Raw genomic sequence first — 27,555 nt, 5'->3', positions numbered from 1 at the left:
GGTTGAAAAATTCTTCGTCGCATTAGAGTTCAACGTTATGTTTGTTCACGATGCGCAATGCAATAAATAACCATTGGCTCGGCAACAATTTCTTCAAAAGAATGTGCAAACTGCAAAAAGTGTACAGTCCATTGAATCACTGACTATAGCTGTTCGAAGCGTCTCGGCGGCACATCTCTCGGCTCTGTATCTACCAAGTGAAAGGGGTTCTTCCATCGTAAAATCCTTCCGGAGTCGTCGCACTGCTCTTCCTTCGCTGCAATCCTTCTGCGGCTGTATAGATGTTGGCCGAGTGTGGCTCTGCTTGAAGTTAATCAGCGATAGAGATTTACTTTATTAATTTTTCGAAATGATCGAGCAATTTATGATGGTCGACGAATCTAATAACAAGGAATGAATTTGAACAAAGCTGCACCTCTGCAAAAACGTTGTGTCACATAACAACTAAAATGAAATTTTTACTATTGAATTTGAGTAGCATTTCTTTGGTTTTGTAACTAACGAGTGAAAGGAGATCTTTCAATCGTAAAATTCTTTTTGAAGTCATCGCAAGACTCTTCCTTCGTTCCAGCCGTTCAATCCATTTAAACTTATTTTACAGATAGCCACCCAGCAGACCATGAAAAGATGGAATAAAAACAAACAATCCTCTTTATTCTTTAGTGACGAGATTGTGTTTTTTTTTATATGCAAAGCTTTGCTTTTAAAATATCATTGTTCATTCATTTTATTTTTGCAGCATGTAAGATCAGAATTGCAAAATTTCTAGAATTCATCAGAGGATTAAGATGAGGGCCTCGGAAAGGGGAAAGAAATTCCCGACAGGAAGAAAAGCGTACGTTTATATGTGCAGCCTCGTCCGTGTCATTGTATCATACGAGAGGCTCGCTCTCGCGGCACTTTCAAGTGCCCACGTAATACGTCTCATCGAATGCCCATATATATACTTTTCACGCCAAAAGAAACTTATTGAATGTAATGAACGATGCACTTTAAAAAAAAACTGTCACTTTTTATCATCATTGCACACATAGTTATATACTTAAACGTTAATTTTAATTTTCATCATTTTCCAACTAACGAGCAGCCTTTTTTCTCAAGCACAGTTTAAATGGCCTATTGGAACAAAAAATCTCCACCACGTCTACCCGCAGATCTCCCCGCGATAATGTTTACCGTCAAGTGCGGCTCTCGCCGCAGGCTGACTATGCAAGTCACATAGATGACCTACGGCGTATTGCGAGAGCTCACGCGCGCTGCGTGAAATAAACGGACGCTAAAAAATTGCCCATACGCTTCTCTGCGCACTTCTTTTTTCCATTTTTCTCACTCTATCATCGGCTTAATTTATCGATGCCGCATACTTTTGTGCCTCTTTACATCCGCGAGAGGTGCAGGCGTGCAAGGCGTACGAGCGAACGTTTCACGGTGAGATGGCTAGTCTTTATCGCGCGCGAACAATTGTTCACTTTTGAAATAACCGCTGTGCGAGGAATTGTTTGAGTAATGCGCGCGATGCATCTGGGCTACGAGCAATCACAGCGGCGTGAGATTTTTTGACGAGTTTTTAAAATGTATGTTTTGCTTATCTTCGGTATTTCTCGCCATTGTTTTGCGACATCGCGATGCGCAATTTCTAACAATGCTAGTCCAAGATGCACCACTGAAATGTTTAACATTGTATACGTGGAAAAGTTAACAAGTCTAACAATCAATTTCTACTATTAAAAACGTGTTAAAATCACAGTTGCTGTATTCGCCGGGTTTTCACTCTGCGCAAATATTTCTCCTTTCGAAGATAGCCCCGAGGCGATGAGCGCCGAGTCTAGCGCCATCAGCGAAATTAATTAAAAATCGATTCCGCGATTCCTGGCTGCTTACGCATACGGCTGGCCTCTAACGAAAGCGAAAACGGGACCGTTCCGAATTCGAAATACAAAGATTTGGAGAGTTGGACCGCTAGCCGACGCCGCATAAAGTATAATATCGGCCCATATTTTCTCGTCGAGATCTCGAGTGCCTTCGAAAGCTCCGACACGTGTACTTGATTATCCGTCAAATATTTTTTTTTTGAGAATCGTTTTCACTTTCTAGTATGCTTGACTTTTTTTACCCTTTTTTTAATCGACGATGTACCTGGACTTATTTCTTAGAAGAGATTCCTCCTTGCATGAATCTTTTTTTCGATGGCCCTGTTAAATTTATGACTGTTAATAAAACATTTGTATACTTTGATGATTTCAAAAACTAAATGCAATGAATTATTACAGGTACACAGATTTTCACATCTGCTGCAAATGCTCTGCAGACAGTCATGCTCCAGTTATTTTTCTGCGTTTACTTGTAAGTAGCTTTGGAGGTATCTCTGAGGTTACTCTAAAAGGAATGCAGCGGAAGATGCAGGATGCCAACGTCTTCTATTTTTTCTGCGTGTTTTGCGTGCTTCAGTCTTCGGCACAATTCATTCACTTCGGTGGGTGGGTTCGGAGGGATCTCTGAAGTGCAAAAACGCGTAGAAGAAATTCGAGATAAATAATTTATACATTGATGATATCATCATCTGCATCGTGAAAATCCGCACAAAGTAAGTCATCTTTCTTATCATGTATAATCTACATATGATACTTTTGAAACGTCCTCGACACTTTGTAATTGACAGCGAGAAGGAAAAAAGCTTTATTAGTAGATCATGATCATCAATTTATCCGACACGCAAAAAAATTCGGATATTTCTCCGCGATAATGTCAGCGAGATGAACGGAGAGCATATATTCTGGAAATTAAAAGAGACGTAAGTAGCATACGTCCAGGCCAGTCAAATTTAGAAACAGGTCTTGGTAGTCGTACAGCTCGTTATATTGTGCAAAACTAGCTTTCTCCCAAATAGTCCCTCGTATATACACAGACCAGCTGTTTCCTCGCAATTAAATTAATTTGAGGAATCACCGCCGCGACTGTAGCCTCGAAAAAAGTGCCTCGCGCCTGTCAGCAGAAACTAGTTTATTATGTTTTTGCTAATGCGGGAATCTCAAGCTTTTCACTTCTTCGCGGATAATTTATTCAAGAGCCGGTGGAGACGACGCACGCCACTTGATAAATGTGGAACATCCTCCCATTAGAGCAGCTGCTGATGTCGGTAGCAGCGATCTGTGTAATGGAAACAAATGTTTTTAATCGAGCCTTTCATTTCCTAACGCGGATTTCGAAAATCACAGCGTTTCGTTTCGCCAGTTGGGCCTATCTCGGATCCGTCGTCTCGGATGACACTCGAAAAGAGCCGATGGGTAAACGCCCGACCGCTTGATTTGATTAATTTTTAAGGAAAGTTCTGGCGGTAATCTAATTATAGCCGAACGTGTGTATCTGTCGGATCGTTTTTCTGTTTTATGGATATGCTTTCATTTACAATTATCTGTGTTATGTGTATAAGAGAATACCTTTGTCAGGCTGAAATTCGATTGGAAGTTTAGTGTATCTAGTCCGAGTAATTAAAACGTCCCATCTTCCACACACCCGTTTTACGATCTATACACGATGATTTGGGTAATCAATTTCCCCCAGCAATGCACGTCTGTATGGTACACACCCAGTCTTAAATCACGTAGATTGTCAATACGAACGACTGCGCGGTTATTTACGGCTGAATCCGTATACTCACAGGAGCTCAAGTTTCTATGGTGGGCATAGGAGCGTCGAGTACACACGTATAGACCATAATTTATTTCTGGGGACCCGCTGAGAATCGGAACTTTTATTGCAGCTACCGTAACTACTGGGAGCATCCGATAACGCGAATACAGTCACGCCTTGGTACTAAAACCGGCTACTGAACCCATCAATGAATATTGATGTTCTTACAAACTCTAAAACGGATCGATCGATTTTTTTTATTTGATCGTTGACCTCTTGATAAAGAAATCAAATTTTTGCTAAACTTAATTTTGACAGGTCCTTACCGTCCGGTTTCGTAATAGAGTATGTTTAATGTATTCTGCAGGGAATCGCAGATATGGTATATTACGTATTAAGTCTACACGACCAATAATAGCCTGTATCGATGACACTAGGCTTTTTTTATTTTTAAGCTGTCTATAATTAGGTAATAAAGTGGACATTATCCTATCGTAATATACGAGATAGCGCGATTGTGTCATAGCTGTAACATATTGAATATTATTGGCCAAGCGCGAAGACGAACAGAAGAGAGGTGTCAATAAGGCTTCTTTTCGACGTCAATAAACGCCTTTCTCGAAACGTGCACAGTTTCGCTAGTGTCCTAGAAAGATATTTATACACGTTTTTAAACGGTTTTAATTAAACTTGACATTATTGTCAATATCAAATAATGAATTTTGCGAATAAATAATCAAATATACTGTAAACACGCTGAAATAATGAATTCCCAGCATTTCTAAATTCATAATTTATAAAGGAAAACGATGAAGCTCTGAAATTTCTCTTTCATCGAAACTGACTGAAATTTATGAACGCTTTTTCTTACAAAACACTGACGCGGCTCTCGGATATTAAAAAAAATCTTTCGATTATATGCGTGCACATCTCGACCGATGGAAGAGGAAACGAGCAGAGGGAGAAGACAGGGAATATCTTTTTAATATATATATATATATATATATATATATATATATATATATATATATATATATATATATATATATATATATATATATATATATATATATATATATATATATATATATATATATATATATATATATATATATATATATATATATATATATATATATATATATATTCGCAGTCTCTCGAGGCCTCGGGCTCAACTTTCGCCTCGTCGCATCCGTGGAGGTATCTTCCTCTTTGGCTCTTTGCGCTGCTCTGACCGGTACCGTTAATGCACTTCTGCTTGCGTGTACGTGTCTTTGTGTGAATGTATTATATGGCGTCGATCTCGACGGCAAATGCATACAATGCTTATATAGTATTTATATCCCGTTGAGTCGTGCTCTTTACGAATTAGCTATTTAAAAAAAAAATGCTCAAAACGCATCTTATGAAATACCACCGCGCAGATATGTTTTTGCATAATTCTAATAGGGGCCAATCGAGAAAACGGCAAAATTTCTGACGGTCTCGAATAATTGAATAGGTTGCGCGTGTGCGAGTGCAGCTAACGATTGCGCGCGCGGCAAATATAAAGTTTGACTTCTCGAAACCACTTGAGTCGCTGTATACGCAGTCGTTTGCGGCTAGCTTGCTTGCGTGTGTACCGAGTCTTCCCTTATTACCCGCGGTCGTATTCCGCTTCTAGTTATCTCAAACATATATGTTGACCGTAAAAGTGTTTGCCCGGTCAAATATTTGCTCGAGCGGTGTCAATGCGTGCCTTGCCTCGTCGCCTGACACCGATGTGCTAATTCTCCATGATTATTATTGTTATGCTGGTGAAGAACCTTTGAATTATTTGCGAAAACGAGCTACCGTGGGCAAATTAAACTACTGTGCTTGATTACATAGCCTTTTGTGTAAATACAGACAGGTTTACTTGGCTTGTGCGTGATTTATTTATAGCTCTTGGGAACCCCCGGTAATCTATTTGACTGACATTAATCTGATAATTTTTATCTCGTCTGTTTGAAGTTCTGCTGTATTCGATCGATACTGAAAGCAAACGTCAATGTGACATGAATATTCCTTTTTTTAATACCTACCAAAATTATAGTACCAATGATAAGCCCGACGCTTTTCGAAAACATGACCATCGTCATTTCAAAGTGTTTCATCTCAATCTGTAGCGTTGCAAAGCGATCTTCAGGCTGACCATAAGCAGCGCAGGTCGACTGTACTCGATCTTCCTAATAAACGTCTTATGTCACACACGGAAGCCCTGGCTGGCCATCCCGACCTGACTCCCTCCATCTCTCTTGCGATTACGCAAATTGCTTATGGGAAACGGAGCAGCGCAGCTCTCGACGCTGTTGCGCAAGTAACAACCGAGAGGTGGCGATTTCTTGGAATCATAGCTGCAGCAGCAGCGATGCGTGTAGCGGAGAAGATGCTGTATTAGGCTGTCTCGCTCGAAGGATTACAGTCCAGTGGTGTGGATAGTGGGACGTCTAATTCTTTGCGATGATGATAATGAGGCTCCGGAGGCGAGGAGATATTTGGTTCGGACTACGGTGCTGAGCTTGCTAGAGGTTCTGTGGGTCAGAACTTTCTGTAATTAGGAGATGGTCGGCGACTCGAGAGCAAAATTGAAGCACCGAAAGTGAGAGGTTAGTGAGTCCGCGTATAGTGTATGAGACGTGCGCGTGTTATTGCAAGACTCTCAGCTGGCGGTTTCGTTTGGTTTCAAAAGTTATTGTAATGCTCTTCGAAGAACCGAACGAGGCTTTTATCTCAGCAGTGAATTGCTGATTTTGATAAGCAACGAATCAAGATAACTCGTTTATTTTTGGTATTATTATGAATTGTTCTATAAGAGCTAAAAAAAAATATATTTGTTTGCGACAAATGGGTAGAACATTGTTGACAACATCCGATGTGCGCAAATTTAGCTGTAGACGCATCTCGTTGACACATACGGGTCGCGTCTCGCGAAACTGGGTTACCACATGAGCCAAGGATTTCGTTACTGTGTTATACACCTGCGTCTTGGAGCTACGCGCCGACATTATAATTTGCGTTTCGTTTTGCGTCTCGCTGTTGACTGGTTAATCTGCGGATTTCCTTTCGTTAGATCTGCGAGACCGATTGTACCTGTAAAAGAAAACTAGAGGTACCATCGTGATTGATAGGACTTTGAAAAAAATTATTACAATTATCTATGTCTAATTAACACCTATCTATTGATAAATCTCTGCCCGGTAGCATTAAACGTCTAATGATACCCATTTAAAAAATTCATCCAAGTACCTACTTCACAGCGAATTACGTTGTATTCGAGCTTGTTATCATCGGCTCACTGTCTCGCAACATTTGCTTAAACATTCTCACAACAATAGGTCATTCCAATACAAACAACGTCTCAATAGCCCCGGTCCATAAATCTCGGCTTCGCGATGCGCCGGAAAACTACGCGACTTTCACACCCACTTGAGTGGCGTTAAAGTTTTCGCGGCAATATCGCGTCGCCGCGATAAAATCGAGCGGATTAACGCGCGGCGAGCGCACATTGTTGTCGCCGAGGGAATTACGCAGCGAAAGCACGCGCCGCGTATACGAATAGACGCGCTAACGATTCTGGTGCCGCTGAAAATGCAATAATGCGCTGACGTACGTGCGCTGTGTGTCGTCCGCACAATCTATAGCTATACGTGTCTGCATGTCATAACGGATAATCCTGAACGGTTGCAAGCTTTGAGAAAATGTATGCGATTCTTTTTTTTGCTAGAAAGTTTTCGCACGATTGCGTGGGATCGATTAAGAACGAGTAGCGAAACTACGCGGAACGAATGAAAAAAAAAACTTTATCGGACGCGTTTCGTATAAAATCCCTCCGGTGAATTGCATCGTCGGTTCGCGAGAAAATCGCATTTCTTCTCGCGACCTGAGCGAAGGTGAGCAGCCTTAGCATATACAGCTACTCAGCGACAGACAGACGCATAGTCGAGTCGCATCTTCCCATGTAGGTAATTATCACCGCGGCATGTGAAAACTCGGAGAAACTCTTCCGGTTAGTCACGCAAGTCGCTCGGGCTTAGTATGTACTATGTAGTGTGTCTTGTCGCGTGCTCGCATACACACACACATTGGGAATGAAAATATTGCGCGACAGTATATTCTCGATCGCGCTTTCGTTGCAGAAGCTCTTTTTGCGCCTTTCTCGCGACTATTTTCCGGGGCGCAGAGCTGTGTTGCGCAACAAATACGGCTTTTAAAAGTTAATTTGGAAAATAATGACCTTTTTTTCTTCGGCTTATTTATTTGCGCGACACGCCGCGATTGTATACGGATGTTTTTGTTTTTTGCTCGTGGGGTATACGTTTTGCATGACCGTTAATTCATCGTTATTAAAGCGCGGGTTATTGATTTTAATCTGCAGTCTGCTGCGCGTATCAAATTATAAGTAATACCCGACCATTATACAGGCATAAATAAGTGTAACAATTTTATTACTTTTCCAATTTGCTGTGAAAATTGGTAATGATACGAAATTCTCTTGTTCTACACAATTCTATGAATCGCCTGCTATTTTTTTTTTAAGTTTTTTACAGAATCATTATGACATTCGCATCATTTCCACTAATCATACGATACAGTTAACGATGAATCGAATCAAGCTGTAATGACGCCAATCAGAAGCTAAACGTACATAATTCGCTATAATATATACGAAACTGCTCGCTTCTTTTCAAAACCGTTCATTAAATACCATCGTTTCATTTGTATATGATCAACGTCTCTATACAAGTGCTAAAAAGTGCCAACATTTTTTTCCACTTTGACGCACCATAAATTACGGTAAAGATTGAATTAAAATTCGCTCGATCTCAGTCATCGCGAGATATTACAAACATCCCATTTACATCCGAGCCGAGCTCAGTCAAGTATTTACAAAAAAAGTAACTCGAAATCGAGAAAGTACTTTCGCGCACTGGAGCCATCCGGACGCCGGGCGTTTTTAGAAACTTCGTTCTAGGCTATATAACGAGACTATCTCGGACACGTACACACTCGTTTTTTTTAGTCTAATGTAAAAATTTGAAAGGCCAGTCGAGGCTAAGCACAGCATAAAAGCGCTGGTTCGTTCATAACACGCATATGAAGGCGAAAGGTCGATTTTGAGGTGAAAGGAGAAAGGAACGCGATGTTATTCTGATGCGGATCTCTTGGTCGAAAAATTTCGGGAAAAAAGTGGAGAAGAGAGCAACCTTGCCTCGGAGCCGCGATGACGTCGTCGTCGCGCGAGAGAGAAATTAAATTACGCGTCGGTCCCATCCTTGCGGGGGAAGGTGACTCGCGAGGATAATGGGCAGTTATCTCGCGGTCCTTCTTTACGACTGGCCCCGTAATCGTTGCCGCAGCGAGAGATGTCTCGACTCGTTTATATACGTGTGATCCAGGATGGCCTTTTCTGGAATTCCGCTTTCGAGGCTGAATTTACAGGATTTTGAAAATGAGCTTTAAATATTGCGTTAACTCATATCTGCGGAGAAATTTTGGGTAGTGTTGTAAATTCATACTTAGCATTATTTGCATAGTCACGGGCGTGTGTTTTACATAATTTTTGCTCGAAACGAGTTTAGATTGCGGCCTCTAATTTCTCCAAATTTTATTCAGCATGCGAAAGTCCACTGCATTTGACGATCCTCACGACTCAGTCTAGATTCTTTCGAGTGTTTTAATAATACGCATACATTACAAGCCGACGAGACATCTTCAGCCACTCGAGATCAGCGAAACGTCATTGCAAAGAATTTCTAGGAAACGTCGATTTTTCGCCACTACACCGTACACACTCCTCTATACGCGACGACAAAGGAAAGCGCACTTGACTCGACTGCTTCTTCCTCCCAGAAGGCGTGCGACCTTATTTTGATTTTACGCGCGAGCCGCGTTTGGGTTACGCGAGAGCTCCGGCGCGACTTTTTACGAGGAGCATAGCAGCCGTTCGTTGCCTAACAGCGCCGTAATAATGTCGAGCCGAGTAGGATAGTCTTCGTCCGCATTCTCACCTAATCTCGCGCGAAGATTGCACTCGCTTCTCGTGTCGGAGACTCTTCTATCGTTACCGGCGCACAGGTGTTGCGCTCACGCGGGTTTTGTTCGCATGAAGCAGCGGTTTTGACACTTTTCGGGAAGTCGCGATATCGAGACTGGATTTTACGAAATTTTCGTTTGTGTATACCCACGTAACGAGATTCGTATTCGTGCGGAAGATTTGGGACTTGGCCAAGTTGGAAAGTGGAACTTTAAAAATAAATCATTGTGTGTAGAGGGAAAAAGTTTACCGTCGGGCCGAGCGAAACTTTTGAAACTCGTTACTTAGTTTACGATTATGAGTGATTAAAATTGCGCTCAGTGCTTTTTTCCTCCCGGATCTTTTGTTCTTTACAATTTAGCGTGATTCATTCGAGGAATATGGCTTTCGCGTTACGAAATTTACATGCGTGAAGAGAACATAAGTTTTTTTCTTAATTTGCTCGGCTGCGACTTGGGAAACTTGAGAAAATCAGTCTTAAAGGTTTTACGGCCGAGAGAGAAAGAGAGAACGATGTGTAGAGCTACAAAATTATGGAGCGTGAAACAACCTTTGCATAACGAAACGGAGCATTCAGCGTACGTGATATACCTAAAGTGAGGAAGACTACAATCACATCTAAATTGGCTCTGATGAAATTCATTCGGTTCACTCTGACAATACAAAACCAGCTTCATCAGTGTATTCAGCAAAACTTGGATTCATTCAAAGCATAATTTACTCCGCGGAGCCCAAAAATGAACACTCGCTACTTCCTTCCTCTCTCTCTCTCTCAATACTAACTGCTAATTTGCCTTATCCAAAGAAAATCTGGGACTTTCTTTTCTTTCGAAAAAGAAACGTAGAATCATATCGCTACGTTGTAAAATACAGCAGCTATTCTTTTTCGCTAAGAACTCGCGACATCGATGCCTCTTCATCTTATGCAATGTCACTTCGTACTTTTGTTTTTAACTGCGTGCACTTGCGTACTCGTAGTACATACGTGTTGCGCGTATTGGGGTCAAATGAGCTTCAAGGCTGTCTGTGGACGTCGAAGGCGATGGACAAATTTTCGGTGTATCCTTAACTGGCGAAATGGTTTATGTGAGTTTACGAAAGTTTCTCCTCGCGGATTCGCAACGGATGAATTAAAAGGAAATTCTCACACTCTCGCCTCTCTTTTTTCGGCCTGAATCGTTAATTAGCGATCCTTTTAACGTATACGGTTTGAAATTTAAAATTATATTATAGCAGAGTGAACATAAAACTGTACGTTTCATTCGTCAACAAGAATTTCACTTTGTTTGAAAAATTGAAATTTTAAAATGGGCCGATAAATCTTTGAAACTGCGCGATGATATATGTTACATATTTATCAACATTAAATACACCGCATGAATCACTTTGTCTCCAGAAACTGCTTGAATCCGAAATTGAAACGTCTCAAAACAAAATTTCCAAGTATAATTTTCCAAGGCAATTTCCCCTCGTCGTAAAGCCATCAGTAACAGACGAAAACACGAAACAGATGAAAAAGGCCGGAGAACCGTCTGACCAGCCATCCCGGAAAATAGTTGGCCGCGCCATAGATCGACGCGGCGAGATTCGCTCGCCTGCGCAGGCGAAGGCATCCTCTACTCCGCTCTCGCGCTTTCTTCGGTCGCTACGACCTTTGCTGGGGTCATTCCTCGGGGCTACGATCGAGTTTCTCCGTTCGCTACATGTACACTTACTCTCGAATCTTTGGCTTGAGAGCTATTTTTCCGTTCCGAGTTTTTGCACTTTTTGAGCTCTTTATATAGAAGGAAGAGGAATATCGTTGAACTGTTGATTGGGACTTGAGAGAGCATACGTGAAAGTGTAGTTTTTCATCACTAAGCCGTAAGTCGATTACGAGTTGCGAGGTTTAAAAGATAAATGGTTTCAGTTTATGTTTGTGTTCTAAAATTTGTACTTTTAATGCAGCTTTTATTTTATTCACTGTACCAATATTGAGAAGACTCTTCGAGAAATATTATTGTGATGAGTTCTTGAGAAATATCTAACGCACGAAAGAAAATGTGAAAAATGACCTCCTACGTTGTTTGGAAAACTAAGCGTAACCATGGTTTTTTTTAACGTGAAAAAAAATTAACTAATAGCTTTCGGGATAGCACGTAGAAAAAAACAGTTTAGTTTGCCCGGTTTTTGATTACACCATTTATGCTGCATTTTTTTTTCGACTGGCGTGCGTGTTCCAAACTATTACATCAAATTCTCTTATAAATGATTATTTGTATAAGAATTCTAAAATATTGCTCTGTCCAAACAAGTCTACTTTTTTGTTACCAACTGTTACATCGGTTTCAATAATGCTAACGGTTATTTTTATGAGTAAAAACATCAATATTTTTAGAGTCTTCACTTGATCAACAGACCATTACAAAATGTAAAAGCAATTACTTTTTAAACTTTCAAAATATTATACGGATTAAATGTCAATGTTACGATGAAGCGATCAATTTATGCGGTTAATTGAGTATATTTAATAGTTTAGTCGGCAGTAAAATTAAGTTGTATGGGGTTTTTATAGTTAGTATAACAAACAATAATTTAGTATGAATGGATTAAAAAATCAATATTTTTTGTCATGCATTTATTTGTAATAATTTAAGTAGAAAAAGAAAAAGTGTTTACGATTTATTTTGTACAGAATGTTCACCAGACTGCTAATATTTTACAGGTGCACTAGGTAGACCTTTGTCTTTGGGATAAAATAGTTTGGCTCTCAATTCTGAAACAAAACTTCCTACCTTAGCCGTAATTCCGTTTGTAACACTTTTTATTTTTTCTCTTAAGGATAGAGGACAGTTTTCTCCAGGTGGGCAGCTTTTTAGCAAGCTATAAAATAGGTCGATGATCCGTGACACATGCGATTTAATTACCCCTGAAAAATATGCAAATGACTCAGATTGAACTTGTATATCATTAACTTCTGGTTCATTTGTAGAAGATTGGGAAGCAACATCTCTTTTTACTCTTTCCGATATAGCGTTTACTAACCCTGTGCTTAATCCAAAGCTAAGTCCTCCGTTGTGCGAATGAGAACCTCCAAGTTTCAAGCTGTGCGATCCAGACTGAGATCCTTTGCCCTTAGGATATTTGCTAAGTTTTCCATCGATACTGTGCGAATGCTCATGGTCTACATTCAGGCCGATATTTAATCCTTTACTGTTTGAACCGCTTCCAGAACTCGAACCGCTATCTTTAGAGCTGATCAATCCATCTACTACATTAGTAGCGCCTTTAAGCAATGCTTTGCCAACGCCCAACTTTGTTTTTTCACCATTTAACGCTGTATCTTTCGCACCAACAACGGCATCTTTCGCTCCGCCTACAGCATTTTTTATTCCACCAGTAAGACTAGCCCACGCCGAGGACACTGTGTTTGCTGATTCCGCAGATCCCGAACCTTTATCTTTGCCTTCACCTTTGCCTTCACCTTTACCTTTACCCTTGCCTTTGCCTTTGCCTTTACCTTTGCCTTTACCTTTGCCTTTACCTTTGCCTTTACCTTCAACTTTACCAGAGACCTTTACTTTATCGCTAATCAAAGGGTCTAAGGTGCCACCAACTAAGTTACTTGCTCCTGATAGCGCGCCAGATGCTGATGCCCACTTTAATTTTTCTCCGCTTAAGCCTGCATCCTTGACTCCGACCACAGCATCTTTTACACCGCTAATGGCACCGCCAACACTAGATGTTATGCCTCCTATACTGGCACCGATACCTCCTTCGTGCTTGTGTCCACCGTGCTTGTGACCCCCTTTATGACGAGAGCTTGAACTAGAACTAGAACTAATGGATCCACTGCTTGAGCTTTGTGAATTCTTGCCTCCCTTCTCAGAACCCGAGCCTTTAGATCCGTCAACGCTTAAGCCACCACTGACACCTCCTTTGTGTTTCTGACCGCCTTTGTTTTTAGAACTAGAGCTTGGGGATTTATTGCTTGAGCTACTACTATGTGAATGGCCACTTCCAGGTTTGAAGCCTTTTGATCCTTCGATGTTCAAGCTACCGCTGATTCCTCCACTGTGTTTGTGGCCGCTTCCTATTTGAGATCCACTGCTTGAGTTACTGTCTTTTGAACTACTGCTTTGTTTTTTAGAACCGGAGTCTTTAGATCCAAGAATGTTTAATCCTCCATTGATTCCTCCACTCTGTTTATGGCCACCTCCTTTCTGCGATTCTGAATCTTTAGAAGAACCTTTAGATCCGCTATTTGATCCTTTTGTTCCTTGGATGTTCAGACCACCTCCTAGTGAATGGCCGGCTCCTTTTTGAGATTCCGAGGTCTTAGATCCTTGAATATTTAGGCTTCCACCCTTTCCACCGCCTAGTGAAAGGCCGCCTTCTTTTTGAGAGTTCGAGCCTTTGGATCCAAGGATGTTCAGACCACCACCAAATCCACCACCGAGAGAAAAACCAGCTCCTTTTTGAGATTCAGAGTTTTTAGATCCTTGGATGTTAAGGCTTCCACCTTTTCCACCGCCTAGTGAAAGGCCGCTTTCTTTTTGATAGCTCCAGCCTTTCGATCCTTGGATGTTCAGACCACCACCAAATCCACCACCTAGAGAATGGCCAGCTCCTTTTTGTGATTCAGAGTTTTTCGAGCCTTGGATATTTAGACTTCCACCCTTTCCACCGCCTAGTGAAAGGCCGCCTTCTTTTTGAGAGTTCGAGCCTTTGAATCCAAGGATGTTCAGACCACCACCAAATCCACCACCGAGAGAAAAACCAGCTCCTTTTTGAGATTCGGTGCCTTTAGAGCCCATGATGCTTAGACCAGCTCCCACTCCACCACCGTGTAATCGGCCACCACCTATTTTAGATTTGGAGTCTTTAGAGCCCTTGATATTCAGACCAACGCCAACTCCACCGCTAAGTAATCGACCGCCTCCTATTTTAGATTTTGAGCCTTTAGATCCTTCGATTTTTAGACCACCGCCGAGTCCAATTTCTCCTCCTATGCCTTTGCTAGCGCCGCCTAAACCATTTCCTTGCTCTTTGTTTCCGTATTTATTGAAGTTGAACCTCAGTCCTCCATTATGGCTATGAGAACTTTCATGATTGACTTTTGAACTGCCCGATCCAGAATGAGGTAACAATCCCTTCAGCCCGTGCGAATTCTGCCCACTTTGTCCACCCTGTCCATATTTGTTGAAGTCAAAGTTTAAACCTCCCTTATGTGAGTGAGAGGCTTCATGTTTGACATTCGAACTGTGTGAGCCTGAGTGAGATAGTGAACCTGCACGACCATGTGACTGAGGTAGGCCTAAAGCTAACTTATGCAGTTGAGCTGGCGATATGTTGTGTCCTTGTACCGAGTTGGTGATGATTTCTTGAGTACCTTGACCAATAATAGGCGTAAGTTATTAAGTTATTAGTAATATTCACTTTTTAAAATATATAGGATGCGAGTGTGTACCTGTCAAGCTTCCATCTTGAGAAATATCATAATTCTTTGCTACTTCCGCCGTTGATATAGAAACGAATAGTATGAAATATGCGAAGGATAGGATGTTCGCAGACATCTTAATGCCTGAAACATTATTTTGAGATAACTAAAATTTCGAGCAAATTTTCTTAACTTTTACGATTGTTGCAATATATACCTACCTAAGTCACTACGAATTTTTTCGAAAAATGACTGCCCTGTGCAACTAAACTATTGAGAACTGGATTGTTAAACGCAGCGAACACCTCTTCACCTACTGTGGTTGAGAAGTGTCGTTGTTAGTATTTATACGCGTTGACGGTCCCCGTATTCTGATTTATGCGCCAATAAAAGAATTGATAAACGCTTCATACCCCGCGATTATCAGATTTTTTAATGGTTTTCCATTCAATATTCGGCTTTAAACGAATGACGAATCGCGTACGTGCCTTGGATATCAACACATTTGCATACGAACGACTGTTCCAACTGATTTATAGCTTCCTTGCCCTTTATCTACCGTAATTGTATTCCAACGACTTAGCCATCCTTATTTTATCGTTCCGAACTCCATATTCATGCCGATTCAATTTCACTAGCCGCGCAATAGAAAAGCATCGCACTGCGAAAAAATGTCGATCCATTCATAGTGTAACATGCTAATTTCTCCTTGAAAACGACAATGACAAGAAAGTTCAAGCACATCCTCGATCCAGGCTCGCATCTTCGGATGCGAGAGAAGCTGCATTGTACGATTATGACCTGCTCCGCAGATGCTTCACTTCCGCCAGTGAAAGGTGGACTCGAGAGGCTCTCTCGTATGCGTGTGTACAGGCACACGCACACAGATGCGCATACCTCTTGCCGGCTTATCGGAATCCTCTGCAGGTGTCGATGCCCAGCTGAGCGCATGTGTGCGGAACTTTTGCACGATCTCGAGAGATTCTCCCGCGGTGTTACGTGCGCGCAACGCGTCTTACGTGCGGGGAAATGTATATAGCCGCTCGTCTGCAGTAATGCAGTGCGTATATTCGCTGATTTTCCGCGTTCTGAGGTTTCAGCGATTATGCGTTTATTTTATTCCTATCGCGAACTTTTACCGCTGCGAGTTTCTCTCGTCGCATCGGATTCGTGTAACGCTTGCATCGTAATTACCGTAGAGGTGATCGAAAATATAATATACTCATTGATCAGGGGATAATTATTGAGAAACACTCTTTGGGTCAGCGTACATTACGCAATCAAATTGTACCATTCATAAAGCCGAGAGTTATGGAATCTTCTCTCGTTACTTCTAGTGCTCGTTGATGTCACCGGCTGTATTCGTTAATTTGCATTACAACGCGCGCAAGCATGGCTCGTAAAAGCTGGTTCGAACTCGGGGCGATAAATCGAGAGGCCGAATCAGAGGGTGCGCGACATACGCCGCGGAGAAAGTGAGCGTCGCACACGCACTCGTGTACGGGGATCGAGACTATATATAGAAGAAGGCTGCACATGCACACGTGCGCGTACGTGCGTATCGAAAGTCTTCGCGAGGTTATTAAGGTGTCTTTGCCTGCCTGTATCGATATATTTATCGCTCGGTCATTGCGCAGTCGCAGATGCAATTTTTTTGCTTTCGCAACTCGTTATGGTTAAATAATTCTTATTTTTTAGAACAATAAACCAAAAAATTGTTGAGACGAAGCAGCCGATCGTAATATCCCACTTTCCGCATCGGTTGAAGTTTCTCCCGCGGCTGCATCAAACACGCATGATCCCTAGGCAGCGCAGCTCTCGGTTCGCGCGCAGAATCGCGAGGATGGCCGAGCGCGTTGCAGCTCATGCTCCGCCTTTCGTGGGAAAAAGTCGCGAGCTCCGCGGTGTACATAAATTTTGTTGCGCTCGCGAGCACGAGGAGGAATGTTTGCTGCAGCGGCGCTTCGATTGTTTCGTCGTATACGCCGGCGGCGGCGCAAAGTGTGCGTTTAATATGGTCATTTCGGAGGCGCGAGCCTGTTTCCTTATGGCGCGTGGAATATAACGACGGCGAAGAGCTTTTCCTCTTTATTTCACGGCTAAGTGGATTAATCGCGCGGAGAAATGTCGTGCGCGATGCGTTATGTAAAAAGTGTGAATTTTTGTGTTGTGGAAATTTCCTGTGTATTCTTAGGTACTCGCCATGTTAATTTTTAATTCTGGCTTTTCACTTCTGAATAAAGTATCTACGTTCCTTTATCGCAGCCGAGTGGGTTTCCCCAGAATGTTCGATCGCAGTGTAGTTTCCTCAATATTTTAGCGGTACGCGACCCCATACAGGTGCAACCGCTTACGTAACGAGTTCATGCGTATATTTCTAATGAATCATCTCTCTCTGTTTCTTTGATTGTACCGGCAATAATAAATACCGAATCGGTCTGAAATTCGTGGTGTCCTTGTTCGTTTTGCCGCATATAACCATTCAATATCACTCGCATAGATAAAAGTATGTGCCTAGTGCCACCTTGGGTCAGAAGATATTTCTGCGACGGTGTATAAAGTCTAAAAGAGCCTGGCCGCTTGCGTAATTAAGGCTCCGACGTGCCGAGCGAGCAGCGTTTGCAATTATAATTTAAAAAATCTCGGTAAACCAGTAAGTACATCTCATCTCTCGGTGATTATACGAGGACGTGTAATATTTGCCTTCGATAAATGCAAGCGCTTTCCGTGTCTCCTTATTCGTTGCTCATCTCGGTTGCAATGAAATAATGGCTCTAATAACGACGATCGATTAAGCATTTTTAGATATTTCCTGCTTGCACGCGCGAATCATCGGATTGCGCAAATCGAAACCGAAGATTGCACTGAGCGTCTGTACGATCGGTTAGTTTTGGAAATGTAATCAAAGATACTTCACGCGAAAGATCGTATGCAAAATAGTGCGATTAGAGAATTTGCAACACTTTATGTGGAGCAGTCAAGATTTACGTGTAAATATTAGTCGAAGATTGAAGTAGCGATAAGAGTTGGGATTCTCGGGACAGCCTCTGTTTGCCTCGAGTAACTACTGGAGTACGCGGAATATATGTTTTCTCTGCTCTATCCTTTCATCATCGGAAAAATTCTGGAGCCATCTTCAATGAAAACAATCAATCGAATTCAAATATCGACTCTTGCACATAGCCTCAAACACTGTCTATCTATACCTTCTAAACGTGACTAAGGATAACTCTCTCTCTCTCTTTCTCTCTCTCTCTCTCTCTCTTTCTCTCTCTCTCTCTCTTTCTCTCTCTCTCTCTCTCTCTCTCTCTCTCTCTCTCTCTTTCTCTCTCTCTCTCTCTTTCTCTCTCTCTCTCTCTCTCTCTCTCTCTCTCTCTCTCTCTCTGTTAAATCATCCTTTATAGAAAATAATTTAATCGGTTCATCTCAATTCAATTACTAAAATAACACGTCGCTCTCATCTCGTTTCACCGTCAACGCTGTGTAACATCGATCGACAGGTCCAAATGTAATAGAATCTCAAGCGCCTCGCCTTCCCATTCACGATGCCCCGAAACCACGTCCCTATCTTTCCCGCACAAAAGAACACGACCCACTACGAATTTCCATTCACCGAGTGCCGTCCCTCGTTAGCCTCGTAATGATCAGCGTCAACGGCAACAACAACGAAATCGAGAAAGACACGCGCGACACGTACCTGATGATGCGACTTTCGCAATGCGTGTATTCTAACGCTCGCTCGGAATTTCTGTGGTGATTTATTCGATGCGCGCGGGCACGCAACTTCTGCGTACACGGGATGAAAGAGAAAAAAAGAAGAGGATCGCCGCTTTGCGCAACGCAACTATGTTAGCCACCGCGGTATCGGCCGGTGCAAGCGTGATTGGATATAATCTCGGCAGCGGTAATGCAAATACCGGCGCTTAGTTGGATCGTCTGCTGTAATTACGAGGATTCAAGCTAGGAGAGATCTTGGACGTTCTGCTTTCTGATCATTTGGTAATAGTGGCCGTAACTGTTTCTGATACCGTTGGAAGAACGATGTAAACATTGCGAATTGAGATGTTGTGTTTTTATAACGTCGTTTATCGTCTGATCTATTAGTGTGGAAATGAAATGAGGTCCAATAAAAGTTGGGATTCATAAACCTTAGAAAATGGTATCTTCTGATCTTTGGCTTGGCTTAACTTCCTTAGTTTCTTCCAAGTCGTTCGAAAATCAACAGTTTGAGCGCGTTTTTTCAAACGAGGAAAATAATTTGCATTCAGTGTTATTCTTTTTTATCTTATCGCGCTTAATCTGCACACTGTGAAAAGTTTTCCGCATATTTATTACAGCTTGATCTACGATAAAATACAATGTGATTGATAAGATGCAGTATCGCAACTGATGCGCAAAAATTCGAAAAATGACTTATCGTTCGATCTGTCATTTGTTGCAAAATAATGCACAAGAGCTATTCTTTGCATAAATAAACGATTTACGAAGGCATAAGTTTTTCCAGCGTCAGAATTAGCAAAAACATCGTTATACAGTACAGCTGACCCTGTCTGCAAAACGCGCGCAAAAACGATGAAAATCCATATATACGATTATTCCGTCTGGTCGCCGCCAACAGCAAAGTTTAAAAAGAGCAACCGACAAGAGAAGCCGAGGAAAGATGTAAAACACTTTCGCCGCAGATATTTAAATTGGATCCAACATAAATATGCAGATATTTTCGATTGGACGCTCGCAGGGCTACTTTCACTGATGGCCGCCTGAGGATGCGAGGAGGACAAGTTTTTTTCTCTCTCATCGGCGGATTCGCGGCATATCAAAAGATGCTCGCGACTTTTTTCGCGTCGGTCCTTTGTTTCTCGTACCGGTACTTCAGCTGCTTTGTTTATATCAGATTTCCTCGTCGAGGCGTATTACGCAAGAGACTGGGAGAACCATAACACAGACGCTGTAAAAGAGTTTTATCGAGTTGAGAAACGCCGCCGATGGCCGAGTGCGCGAGCGCCGCCGGACACTTTTATGTTTAGGCTTTGTACACTTTTCGGATTAGATGGTTAAACGTCATTTTTCACCGTAATAACTTTGAATTTTTATGCGCATAATTTCGATCGGCATCGGTATGAGAGGTTCTCCTCGTTAGGAGGTCGAGATTTATTGTAGTGAAATTCATTTTCTTGCGAAAGTAGTTAGGAAAGTTTTATTATTGACAAAATTTTAAATCTGACTCTCTACACGAGCCTTAAATCTTCGGTTATCAACAATGATTCCTTATGTAAGCGATGATTTTGTATTTCCCAGTATAGGTTACGTCGTAAAGCATGCACTGAATAAATGTAGCAAAGTTTATCAGTTGCATAATCGCGATTTCTTTCAAGATTTACGTTGAAGTTAGCAGAAGCGCAATCAAACAGCATGGCAATTCCAGCAATGAATTTTGCGATAGTTAAAAATAAACAAAATCAACAATCTTCGTTCTGTGAATACGAATAATACCGCGAGTTATTCGAAGAGAGCAGAATCGTTTTCTCCGCGGATCAAAAGTTAAGTATCAAAATTGCAGCGTGTAACTTCCGTAGTTTATGTGCATCCTGAAACGATAAAGCGAATACGAGTGATCGTGGCCGTGTGTGAGTGTACACATACACAGCCTACACGACATCCTCAATCGAAATCTGCAACAGGCAAATCCCGTGATTGCGCTTTCACTCAATTTTGATCCTCTTTACAGCAGTAAAAAATTTCGTGTTATGAACGGGAAAAGTACTCAAAATATGATCTTCTCCGAGATAATTATGTTACCCGTAGCGCAGTGCAGTGCAGGCCGTGTTTTTTTTTACGTAAAGGTCGATTTCACTGTATTTTTCAAATCCGTGTATACTTTCCAATATCAAGTTCTTCTGAAACTAAATCTGTTTCCCAAGTCTGTTATTATTATGGATGAGCTGGCAGGTGGGGTATCAATTTTAACGTTATCATCAACGTTGGATTCGTATAAAAAAAAAAGTATGGGAGAATTCCATTCGACTTTCTAATACATCTAATAATAGAGTGATATGATCAATATTTTATGAAAGCTTTTGAAATTTGTATTCGATACAATGTAGTCAGCACTTCTGTGCGCAACTGATGAATCCCGCAACACTTACATAATGTACTACGTATAGTACATATAACGTGACGCGTTGTATTGATTTATCATCAATCATCTCTAATTTCTTCGAATTTCACCAACAACAAAAATACGCTATGGATGTGCACGTGTGCTTGGTATATTTTTTACATTACATATATCTTTAAAAAAAACGAAAGAACGATCCGTTTTTGTTCGTTTTCGAGAAAGCAAGTGCCGTTTTTAACTTTCTACGTATCCGTTCGATATACTGTACAATGTCGTACAGCTTTTTTTCCGATAAATATTTAGATTCAATCCTTGATTTGCTGGTTGCCTCGATAGAAAAAAATAATCTTGGTCGGAGTGGAATCGCAATACAGGTAACACTTGTTCTGGTGACGGTGCATAAACGGCTTAATGAAGTATTATGTACGTGCATCAGATGTAATCACCGAGTAGTTTGTGTAATTGTAATCGGTGTACGGCACGAGCTACGCCTGTGCACTCGAACATTGGAGTTGCCATATAAAAGACTAGAAATAACAAACATGGATAGCAATATTTTATTTCAAACAAACAAAAACAACCATCATAAATTACACTCGAATAATCACGTCCAAAAACACACCATGAATCTCAAACTATCACAAAGCTTTTCACTAAACACGCCTCCTACTCGTCCTTCTAGTACGGGTCGTCCAGGACACCGGTTTCGCCCAAATCCGTGATCTCTGGAGCCATGGGCATGAACTCCTCCTCGTCGGAGTCGTCTCCGATCAAGTCCTCCTCCGTCAGGTCCCTCCTGATAATACATCCGGAGACGTTCGGAAGATTTCCATTTTTGCAGCTCTTCACCCATCCCTTCCAGTGCTTGAAACCCTCTAGCTTGAAGATGGTCCTCGCGCAGGCGATGTCATCCCGGATGTCGTCGTCCAGGAAGTCGTTGCAGTTCTTGTTGCACACGCCGCCGGGTCTGAAGGCGCTGCACCATTTGTCACTGCTGATCTGGAAGATGCCGTAGGAGTAGCTGGCCTTGTGGCCCGGGCCGGTCTTCTTCGACGTGTCGAAGTTGCTCTCGCTCTTCATCACGCAGACGTAGTTGCTGATGAAGGTGCGCTCGATGCCGGCGCGCGCCAGCTCCTTGGCCGCGTCGCATTGCGCGAGGATCCGGGCATCGGCCTGGAAGAGAAGGGCGGACAGAGCCGACAGCAGCAGCAGCAAAGTCGTGTGCCTGGCCATCCTAAGATTCAGAGTTATTTGTTTTGTCAGTTTGCTGAGGGTGTTTGATGGTTTGTGTGTATGTGCGAGATGCCATGAGTGTATAGGTATGTTTTGGTTTGGCTTTCGCTCTTGATGAGATTTACATGAATTGGTTAGACTCGTAGACTGATGTTTTTCGTATTTTTTTTCCGTTTGTTCGAGATCGACTTGGAATGACATAATTAGATTCATCGATGACTCGGTGTTTTAATTAGAGCTGATGAATTTTAGGCCGGATGTTTTGCGCGATCGACCGACTGAAGATACACGTGTCTATTTCGTTAATGTCATTATCTACGAATTGTACTTCAATCGGGATGATTAGCTGAGTTTATTTCAGTGTTTGATTACGTTTTAATTAAACTAATTGAGCAAAAAACGCTTCTTTATGTCGATATCATTCCGTGATTTCTTAGTTATACAATTGTAAACAGTTTACAAAGCGTTATTTGATTGCTCTAGCGGGAATTCCCTGCACATCTGCTTCGATTTTTTAATGCGTCATTAGTGTAAGTGCCAAAGACGTTATTCTGTTTATTGAAAAAATGATAGCTGCTTGCAAGTCGACGAGATACATTCGTTTGTTGCACGTGGAATTTTTTTCTTCAAGGTATTATGAAAGCCCGGTAACTCTTACGAGTGTATAATCTAATAAGAAAGATAACATTGGAAACGATAAACTTATAAGATTTGAGAGACTCAATCAGCTGAAAACAATACGCGAGTACAGCAAACACGCCTATTTTCCGGTTTTATCGAATCAGATATACTCGAGCATTTCGTGAATGTTTCAGCCGTTATGAATATTCGACATTGAAGTACGCAAAGATAATGTGCATACTTAATCAGTCATCGACTATAAAATTCTATTTTTCCTGGACTGTGTAACGCTAGACCGGGAAAAGCCGATGAAATACTTTTTGAAAAAAGCGCTAATGTATACAACGCATATCGAGTTCACCTATAACTCTACACTCACGTAGCAATAACTATTTTTACGAAGTCCTCGCTAACGATCGTGTTACCGGTAAAAAATGCCGGCCGATAATCGAGCAGTTCGCATAAGACATTAGCGCGCAAAACAGCGATTTCCGGAAAATAAAAACGTCGAAAGCGCGGCGAATCCGGCGCAACTTCTATTATCCAAAAGCAAAGGCATGAAGAAAAAAGTAAACAATCGAGCAAAAAGCTCGCAACGAGCCGAAGGAGGAAAAACTCGCGGCAAAACGCGGAAACAATCGTTTTCTTAGAGTTAGCAGAGACTTACGTCGCGGATGCGCAAGTAGCAGCGGCTGCAGCAACGGTGGCGGGAGTTTAATAATGTAGCGGAATGTGGCCAATAATAATTACACGCCTGTCGGGGCGACGACGACACGCGTTAGACTGGAGGAAGTTCATTTGTATCATGGCTATTCATTCCCACATTAACACGCCGCCGGCGTCGGTGGTGGCAATTGCCACTGATAAGACAGAGAGACACAGAGCGAATCAGAGAGAGAGAGAAAGAGCAGAGCCTTGAGCTTGGGCGCCGCGATTCTGATAAGCCGACGACGCGCGAATACTTGCGCGCGACTCGGTTAATTATTTTCGGAATAGGTGGAATCGCACCGGCGGGTTCGATCGATAAGATCGATTATGTGCTTTCGCTACTTTATGGTACGTTTATTGCAGGGGTTTGCTGGGTATTCTGCTGGTATAGATACGTGATAAGCTATTACATGCGCCGTATAAAGTATTCGGCAGGTTTGAGAATATTTTTATCTATTGATTGACACCTGCCGACATAATGTACTAACTAATTTTTTATCGCGTATTGATATTGCATAAACATTCTATGACACCTTTTATGTTAATAACGACCTTTGAGAGAGGCATTTACGAGGTCGTGTTTCAACCTGTTGTTTGTGTTTATTTATTGTGTGGAATTTCGCCATTTTTCAATGATTTTTCCATATTTTACCATTGAAACAGTTAGTTGAAGTCAGCGAATACAATAGTAGATTGACTTTTTTGAATTTGCAAATTCAATAGCATTAGTGAGGATTTGAAATACTGATAACAGTCATATACGCAGAGTGCCTGTGAGTCATTAAGATCTATATACTTCGACATAGATGTAATTAGATACTTATGTACTAATTACCAGAAAACGTTATCAGGAGGAAGTGAATAATACAATTTTTCGTGAAATTGTAAAACTCGACTTCCTCATCAGCGGCCAAAGTAGAAGTTACAATGTTCTATTTGTGGCTATTGATTCGATTGAATCATTGATAATGCTTGTAATTCTCAAGTGTTTTGATTTTTGCAATAGATAATTATAAGTCTAGTTAATTTTCCGACCATGTGTCAGTCTGCTTATTCAAAACGAGATTATGACAACCGAGTGTATGGATTATGCTATTTTCAAATCGATGCGGGTTCTTTTACGTAGTTTGTAAGTCGCTGCACCTGCATAGGTGCTTGGAAAAAAAATTACAAAAATTTATTGTTTATTAAATAACTTTCGGAATTATATGAAAAAATTTCAACCATTCGTCGACGTATTTCGCTATGTCAGGTGTTGCAACGCGTTGACAATAATGTTCTTGTATTTATGGCCAACTCATCTAAAAGAAAGTAATAGAACGTGTAATAATTTTTCGTCACTCATTGATTTTAACTACGCTATTTTGTAACTTCTTTATTTCCTTTCGCACAAAAGTAAATACTACCCTCTTCACCAGTTGCGCCACTTATGCTTGAGCTTCGTAAGAACAAAATACATAGAAACTGGAGTAGTTGTGTCTAAATTGCAACTGCGTTGCGTAAAATAGACACTTTGTATATTTTTTCCTAATTACGGAGAGCAAGAACAAGACTTTTCTCACATTTGCTCCACTTTTATAGCTCTGTAACTGTTGGCTGCTTCGTAGCCGCGCGAGTATTGTTTCGCTCTTTCACACTTCTTGCAAACTTTGCGTTGCGCAAATGTCTTTGAGACGGGATTATTATAACAAAGTATATGATTTGTTTTATGGTTTATACCGATTCGATTTCAGCTTGAATCCCTCTATCGTGATTGATTGCGTGTTTTTGTTTACATTTTTACTTTTGCGATCTGATTATTTATAACGACTGCAAACATTTGGCCAAATGTAAATTTAACTGTTTGCTTATTGTTTCAGATGATATATATCAATCTAAAGCATTCGTAGAAAGAATGCAGCAAATTATAAAGTAGCTCCCTCGTCCGATCACTTCTGATATTACCACGGCACGCTTTCGGTCGATGCGCCTCCACCTCGAGCCGTATCTTTCGCAGCCTACCTTACCGACACTCCGATTTGGTAAGTGCATTTATATACTACTCAAAGACAATTTTTCAACATGATTTTATTTCTGACTACATTGGGTCGTAACAAACGATTTTCCAGTGAAAAAGTTTTTCTCGATATTAATTAAAGAGTATCAGACTTAGGGTCTCAGTAGTATGAATGAGCGTTAATCGGCCGATTGCTGTATTGGCGGACATCATCATAGGGGCTATTTATAAACGAGGAAAAGCCGTAAATTTTCCGGAAAATCCGTGTCTTGTCCATTGCACACATAAACCAACGTAATTTCAAAGCGACATCAAAACTCAAACCTTACCCTACAGTTACAGCCGAGAAATTACCGGTAATGAACTGATGACTCAATCGTTTTGGGCGCAGGGCCAATCTAGCCAATAAAAACATCTTAATATTTATTAAAAGTCCGCCGACGACGTGTGCTCGGTCTGACAAAGCACGTCTCGAAAACACTCGCAAGCATAGTGGCGATGAAGTATAGCAGGCCAACGTATCTACGGAACACATTCACCCTCTATACCGCGGTAGAGGCAAAATCGGGCGGACTTACGTAGAGTGAGAGAGTTGCGCAGCGAGGGTCGCCAAGACTGTGCAGGTCGTCAGTTGCAAAGACACTGGGCGCCTGCACCTTCCGAGATTCGCCGCATTGTCCTCTCGTCACACTACTGCCGTGCCGGGGCAACTCGACAATGCCGTCGTATAAGTTGGTAACACAGTGCCGAGAGCTCGGCGTAAAAAACTTATCGGTCCACCCTTGTGTCTTCGACTCGATGCTTGCGTTGCGGTTTTGTTCGTTTTAAAAGTAAAGAAGTGATCTTTTTACTAAAATCTGTGCAATAGTAGCTTTTCGTGACCGAGCTCGTTTGTGCGAAAACTCGTAACTTCACCGTCGTGATTTTAAATCGTGCAAATCGCCTAGACAATGAAATGAAAAATCCCGGAAGTTTATTTTCGCAGCTCGCCGAGGCGAAAAAGCTCCGACTCTGTATTTATCGTAGACACGAACCGGCGGTCCATATAACCTGCCTCGAGCGGATGATGGCTGCGCTTCCGTCATTCATTCGACGCTGTTTATGACAGCACTGACGTTAACCGAGTGCTCGCGGACACGCCGGCAATACGAAATTACCGAAGATCTTTGCGCCCAGACTGTTTGAAAAAGATCCGCTTTTTTCGAGACACGGGAATCCCCTTGCCTATTGTGCCCACTTCGACCGTGATCCCTGCTATAAAAAAGTTGCTCTGTCCACTTACTTGGCCAGAGTGATTTTTTTTACGCTGCAGACGAAAGTTATACGTTTTTGGCACGTGAGTTTTTTTATTAATATTTTTCGTACAAACATGAAAATTCTCCCAACTCAAAGGAGATATCGCACGCGCAATCTCATCGTCACACAGCCCCTTAAAAAATCCGCTTTACCCCCGCGATCTCGAGTCTGCGGATCTTTCCATCTGGAATCTCCTTCATCCGCGTCCGGTCCGAAACGTTTCTCCGGCTCGTCCCCGGCAAAGCTAAGAAAGCTATAAAATACGTCGGGCGGCGCGAGGGAGGAATGGCTTTTCAAAGGTTATGATGAAGCGACGTCAGCGTTTTGTGCGCACACTGCGCGTCCTATTGATGAAAAGCTCGCTTCGCCGCGTACGTATATCTATATATACCTATAGAGCGCGAGGCTGCCTTCGCGCAGTTTGAAAAGCGATGGCGATTCATTTCTGTACGTATTGATAATATTCGGCACTACAGCGT

General features: G+C 41.8%; 3 protein-coding genes across 5 annotated transcripts in view; 1 reads left to right on the top strand and 2 right to left on the bottom strand.

The window, feature by feature from the left end:
- Positions 1–6,010: 6,010 nt before the first annotated feature.
- Positions 6,011–27,555, top strand: part of LOC100113985 (transcription factor Sox-2) — a 306,878-nt gene continuing 285,333 nt past the window's right edge. The window contains exons 1-2 of one of the 2 annotated variants that reach the window (XR_004345063.1): positions 6,011–6,257; positions 25,644–25,805. The gene's annotated coding sequence lies outside the window, so the exon portion shown is untranslated. The remainder of the gene's footprint in view (positions 6,258–25,643; positions 25,806–27,555) is intronic. The other variant, XR_004227827.2, reaches the window with a different exon arrangement.
- Positions 12,286–15,440, bottom strand: LOC100678016 (loricrin-like). Its single transcript, XM_003426474.4, has 4 exons — positions 15,326–15,440; positions 15,135–15,248; positions 12,710–15,056; positions 12,286–12,593 (listed from the first exon to the last, which is right to left on the bottom strand). The coding sequence occupies exons 2-4, from the start codon at positions 15,238–15,240 to the stop codon at positions 12,584–12,586; spliced, it is 2,463 nt and encodes an 820-aa protein (XP_003426522.1). The 5' UTR covers positions 15,241–15,248; positions 15,326–15,440; the 3' UTR covers positions 12,286–12,583.
- LOC100114015 (lysozyme c-1) lies at positions 21,757–26,490 on the bottom strand. 2 transcript variants are annotated; one of them, XM_031931203.2, is made up of 2 exons: positions 26,359–26,490; positions 21,757–22,456 (listed from the first exon to the last, which is right to left on the bottom strand). In XM_031931203.2, the coding sequence occupies exon 2, from the start codon at positions 22,453–22,455 to the stop codon at positions 21,901–21,903; it is 555 nt and encodes a 184-aa protein (XP_031787063.1). In that variant the 5' UTR covers position 22,456; positions 26,359–26,490; the 3' UTR covers positions 21,757–21,900. The 2 variants fall into 2 exon arrangements, with proteins under 2 accessions (XP_031787063.1, XP_001607428.1); XM_001607378.6 differs by lacking the exon at positions 26,359–26,490 and adding an exon at positions 23,744–23,961.

Source organism: Nasonia vitripennis, chromosome 5 (genome assembly GCF_009193385.2).
Source record: "Nasonia vitripennis strain AsymCx chromosome 5, Nvit_psr_1.1, whole genome shotgun sequence".
Lineage (NCBI taxonomy): Eukaryota > Metazoa > Arthropoda > Insecta > Hymenoptera > Pteromalidae > Nasonia > Nasonia vitripennis.
This window is presented reverse-complemented; position numbering and strand designations above follow the sequence as displayed.